Raw genomic sequence first — 5787 nt, forward strand, 5'->3', positions numbered from 1 at the left:
TCCTCTTCCTCCTCCTCCTCTTCTTCCTCTTCCTCCTCCTTTTCCTTCTCCTCTTCCTCCTCCTCCTCCTCTTCCTCCTCTTCCTCTTCCTCCCTTCTCCTCCTCTTCTTTTTGAAACAGAATATCTCTGTGTATCCCTGGCTGTCCAGAACTCACTCTATAGACCTCAAACTCTCAAAGATCTACTGTCTCTGCCTCCCAAGTGCTGAAATTAAAGGTGTGTGCCAGGACTCGAGAGATTTCTCAGTGGTTAAGAACACTGGCTCCAGCCAGGCAGTGGTGGCACACGCCTTTACTTCCAGCACTGGCAAGGAAGGCAGAGGCCAGTGGATATGTGAAATTCTAGGCCAGCCTGGTCTACAGAGCAGGACAGCCATGGCTATACAGAGAAACCCTGTCTCAAAAAAAGCAAGAGTAAAACAAGAACAGTGGGTGCTCATGCAGAGGGCCTGAGTTCAATCGTAAGCACCCAAATGAACCATCTATAACTCTGGTCCCAGGGGATCCAACACTCTTCTGGCCCCTGAGAGCACTGTTCACATGGGGTACACATACATACACACATAGACAAAATACCTGGACACACAAAATAAGAAAGGTGTGTGCTGCCACAGTGGGTGCAGCACTGGAGTTTGTGTTGCACACAGCAATGCTCTTAATTTTAATTTTTTGATGTTTTATTTCATTTCCCTTTCCTTTCCCCCTTCCAACCTCTTCCATATACTTTACCTTGCTCTTTTTCAAATTCATGAGCCTGGTTTTTTTTTCATTAATTGTTGTAACATTCATAGATTAAAAAAAAAAAAAAGATTTGTTCTATGTAAGTGCACAATAGCTGTCTTCAGACACACCAGAAGAGGGCGTCAGATCTCATTATGGATGGTTGTGAGCCACCATGTGGTTGCTGGGATTTGAACTCAGGATCTTGGGAAGAGCAGTCAGTGCTTTTAACTGCTGAGCCATCTCTCCGGCCCCACATTCACAGATGTTTAACAGCTCCACAGTTTTCCTTCCAATTCGGATGTCAAAGCTGGGAAAGCTGAGGCTAGCCCAGGATTTTGTTTGTTTGTTGCTTGATGCTTGTGCACACCACATGCCCACATCTGGGCACGTTTGTTGAGGCCTGGACACAACTTTGTGGAGTCTGTTTCTCTCTGTTGTGTGGTTCCATAGCTCAGGTTTGTACCGCAAGGGATCTGTCCACAGAAGTTGAGTTTTTATTCAAAGGCAGGGCCTGATATGGCCAAGGCTGCCTTTGACCTCCCTAGGTAGCCAAGGAAGACCTTGAACCTCTGATCCCACTCTCTTGTCCTCCCGAGTTCCGAGGTGATAGGCATGCACCGCACCGCAGTAACCCGGCTTGCATCTGAGAAACCGAAAGTCACAATGAGATCGCACCACCATACCTGCCAGGGTCACTCACCGACCAAGTAGACTGAGAAATTAAGACAGAAAACTGTGAGAGTCGGTGCACGGGAAGCAATGGAAAGCAACCGGGAGCCGTGTGCTTTGTTGGCGGGTGTGTAAAACAATGCCTTTGTAGACAAGTCCTTCTCAAAGTCCAATCACACCCACGCTGGGACGCCCAGTCCACTGCCGCTGCTCACCACCTGGTAGACATCTGCGTCATGGCTCTGTTCACAGTGACCCAAATAGTGACTGACCACTGTCTACCAAGAGATGACTGTGTGATTACAGTCTGAGACTACTAGGCCCTAGTGCCAAGGACTTGACTGCTGCATTTCTGTGGCTTCGCGCATGACACGCTTACTCCCCAAAGTTGTATGTCGATGAGGGTGTCTGAGGGTGACAGACAAGGTCAGTAGGCTGGGACTCTCAGGATACAGTTAATGGCTTTATAAGAAGAGAAGGTGATGGAGGTGGCGGCCAGGGCTACACAGAGAAACTCTTTATCTTGAAAACAAAGCAGCAGGGACTCAGTTCTCAACCTTCCTGATGCTTAGACCCTTGGATACAGCTCCTCAGGGTGAGCTGACCCCCAGCCATAAACCCCCGGCCATAAAGTTCTCTTTGTTGCTACCTCACAACTCCTTTTGCTACTGTGTTATAAATCATAAATGTGAAAAGCACGTTTATCCCCAGAGAGGTTGTGACCCACAGGTTGAGAACTGTTGGCTCAGTAGTGACGAATACTTGCTCTTCCAGGGGACCTGGGTTTGATTTCCAACATCCACATGGTGGCTTACAACCTCTGCAACTCTATTACCAGGGGATCCAACCCTCTTTTCTGGCCTCCTTGGGCACCAGACATATGTACCATATACATGCAGGCAAAACACCCATACCTATAGAAAATGTAAATGCACCATTATAATCTTTAAAAAGAAATAAAATAGCTGAGCATAGTGGCAAATGCCTTTAATCCCAGACTTAGGAGGCAAAAATCAGGCAAGCCTTTATGGAACAGCCTGGGCTAGGCAAGCCCCTATGGGACAGCCTGGGCTAGGCAAGCCTCTATAGGACAGCTTGGGCTAGGCAAGCCTTTATGGGACAGCCTGGGCAACACAGCAAGTCCCAGGCTTGTGATGGCTGCATACTGAGACTCTGTCTCAAAACAAATTTTCAAAAATTTTTATCTATCTATCTGCACTTGTATGGGTTCCTGTGCACCACCTGCATGCCAGAGGCAAGGGAACTCTGAAGAGCTAGAGACTTCTGGGAGCTGTCATGTGGTTTCTGGGAACAAAACTCAGGTCCTTTGCAAGAATAGCGAGTGCTCTGAACTGCTGAGTCAAACTTTTTGTTGTTGTTTTCTTTTAATCTTTTTTTTAATTAAAAAGAAAAAAGCGAAGTGGTAGTGGCACATGTCTTTAATCCCAGCACTTGGGAGGCAGAGGCAGGCAGATCTCTGAGTTCGAGGACAGCCTGGTCTACAGAGCCAGTTTTAGAACAGCTAGAGCTACACAAGAGAAACCCTGTCTCAAAAATGAACAAAAACAAATGCAAACCAAGGGATGGAAAAGGCAGCTAGGAAGCTTGCTCTGCCTGGCCCTGCAGCTCCCGGTGCTGTGTCAGGACCCTGCTGCATCCTCACAACACAAAGATGCTCTCACAAGATGGAGCTCCTCAACCGTGGACGGCCAGAGCCACGACAGCATGCCTCCTGGACCGTCCCACCATACCTGGTCCCTACTCTCCTTCGATGGTGACGGCTGATGAGCCAGCCCATTCTCTGTCTGTCTTCTTTTCCCTTCCGACCCCATCAGGAGTGTCTCCAATCTGATCAACCTGATAGCCAACGGGGTCCTCCCCAAGGCTGCCTGGCCTCCCGGAGACATCATCCACAACCCCCCACTGGAATACCTAAACTGGATCAACCAGCTTCCCAGCAACTTAAAGAGTCAGGTCATCCATCATACCCTGCCCTGCAGCATCCTGATGCAAACGGAAAAGGTGTGTTTTGTCAGGGGGCCCGGGCCCAGCAGCCTCACTCGAGGCAGGCAATAGGAGTAACAGTCCCGACCCAGCCACCACATCTATGTGTCACAGTCACACTGTGGCTCACATCCGACAACCCAGAAAACGCTGGGTGTCCCAGTTCTACCCATGAAAGACATTACTAATCAAGTCCGGCACCATGCCCATCCTATCTGGATACTGCACTGCCTCAGAACCCTTCTCCCCCCCTCCCCCCACAGATAATGGAGGGCCCTGGCCTGTCGTATGTGGCCTTCTCTCAAGCCATCTCACAGTTTCCTGGCTCCTCTTTCTGGGCCATCATCTTCTTCATGTCCCTGGCTATCATGGGTCTGGGCACCATGCTAACTCTCCTGGAGGGCATCGTGCTTCCTCTGCAGAAAAGCATCTCCACCTTTGCAAAGCATCCCAAACTAGTCCAAGGTAGAAAAAAAAAAAAAAAAAAACCATACCCTGTAACCTCCCCCATGCTCACCCCAAGTATTCCAGCATTCACAGGGACCCCCCCCAACTCACAAACCCCAGTGTGCCCCAATCCACTTTGACCTTTAGTGCTTGTCTGCTTGGGAGGATTTCTGGGGAGCCTCATCTTCTCCAGCCGCCCTGGCAGCTACGTGGTATTCCTGTTCGATGACCTCCTGGTCCCCATGGTCCTCATCATAATTGTGGTGATCCAGAACCTGTCTCTGGCTTGGCTCTATGGAATCAAGAGGTGATTTCCAGACTCGGGGAGGTCGGGAGGGGTGGGAGGAATGCGTAGCTCTTAAGTCCACCCTAGGCCTTCCGGGGATACAGGCACCCCCCACAGGTCCTCGGACAGCAGTCAGCTCCTACAGGGAGACGCAGTCTCAGGTACACTGAAGGCTAAGGGACCGTCGTGGTTCACTTCTCAGGGGTTGACAACATGGCTTTCCCAGAGCCAGGGAGGGCCCAGTCCCCACATCAAGCGAAAAGAGCATCTGAGAGAACCAGAGACAGAGACTCTCCCTGGGTCCAGGTTAACAGATGTCCTGACAGTTTCCTCCTTCTCCCAGGTTCAGGGCTGAGGTGTTCGGCCAGCTGGGCGGCCTGGTGTGGGCGCCCTTCACCTTCCTGTGGAGCTACGTGACGTTGCCCACACTGTTGGTCCTGCTCACCATCTACTTCCTGAATCTCTACTACAGTGGATCCCCCTACTATGTCTCCTGGAATGATAGCATGGTGCGGACCCTGCCTGTGGGGACCTGGGGGCCCAGCACCCCGCCCTGTATCTCCTACCCCCAGAGACCTGGAGACCCCAAATCTCAAGCACATAGACACAGGCCCCCATCCTACATCTCCTACCCTACCCCAGGGACTTGGGGGAACCCTGCACTCAGAGCACCCAGACTGAGCCCTCATCATGTATACCCTACCCTGAGGAACCTGGGGACACCACACCCAGACTGAGCCCCCCACTTCCCCCTGTGGCCCACTATCCCTGTCCCCAGAGCCACGAAGTGAAGCGGCCTTACAAGAAGATAGCCCTGGGCTGGGTCACCTTCCTCAGTGTCCTGGCACTGCTGCCGATCCTCGTGTACCCGTTGCAGCACTGGTGGTATCTGGATGACCCAAACATCTGTGAAACCTTAGAAAAGCCTCTGTCCTCCAAAAAGACAGTCACAGTGCCCAACAGAGTCACCCAGTGGCCTGTGCACCCCATGAGGAAACTCACCCTCAGAAATCAGGAGAAAAGCAAGGCTTTATTCCAAAGCAAGAGTCCCCCGGAGAACTTCCTTCATCCCCAAATCCTGATAACAAAAAAGGACAGTGAGAACTACTCCACCTTCAGCTTGCCCAATGCCACGCTTCCTTCTCAGATTGGCTTCTCCACCTTGGCCATCCATGAGGTGGCAAAGTACACTGGCCACTCAGAATCCTGTTTGGACTCCCAAAACACTGGAGAGAAGTGACAGGCTTGCAACTTGTGACGGAAAGGCTTGTGAGAGCCCCGCTTAGCAGCGGCCAGCCACATCATCTGGTCTCGGTAACCAGTGATGGGCACCAAGCCTTTAGCACAGGCCCCACAGAAAGCAGAAGACGGGGTATGCAGACCCCAGCCCAGACTTCTGCGGTAGCCTCCATGGCCCCTAGACAGTCATGGATGACGCATTGGTCCGTCCTCTAGCACTGGACACTGTGCTCAGGGCAGGCCCCAGGGCCCCTTCCCTCTCCTTGATACAGACACAATTTTGGTGTGCCCAGATGGGCATCCGGCACAGTCCCTAGCCCTGCCTAGCCATCGTGCCTGTCAGAAGTGTGGCTGACCTCCAAGGGATGGCCATCACAGATGGCACCAAGATAGCAGTTGTCTGTCAATAAATGAGGCGG

The 5787-nt window shown here is 51.5% G+C and overlaps 1 protein-coding gene across 2 annotated transcripts in view; it reads left to right on the plus strand.

Annotated features, from left to right (window-relative positions):
- The window catches only part of LOC110298330 (orphan sodium- and chloride-dependent neurotransmitter transporter NTT5-like), a 12122-nt gene extending 6335 nt beyond the window's left edge, over window positions 1–5787 (plus strand). For both annotated transcript variants that reach the window (XM_021167506.2, XM_021167507.2), the window contains exons 8-12: window positions 3228–3414; window positions 3660–3861; window positions 3991–4150; window positions 4473–4638; window positions 4908–5787. In XM_021167506.2, the coding sequence (XP_021023165.1) occupies window positions 3228–3414; window positions 3660–3861; window positions 3991–4150; window positions 4473–4638; window positions 4908–5369 (1177 nt within the window). In that variant the 3' untranslated portion in view covers window positions 5370–5787. The remainder of the gene's footprint in view (window positions 1–3227; window positions 3415–3659; window positions 3862–3990; window positions 4151–4472; window positions 4639–4907) is intronic.

This window comes from Mus caroli, chromosome 7 (assembly GCF_900094665.2).
Source record: "Mus caroli chromosome 7, CAROLI_EIJ_v1.1, whole genome shotgun sequence".
Taxonomy (NCBI): Eukaryota; Metazoa; Chordata; class Mammalia; order Rodentia; family Muridae; genus Mus; species Mus caroli.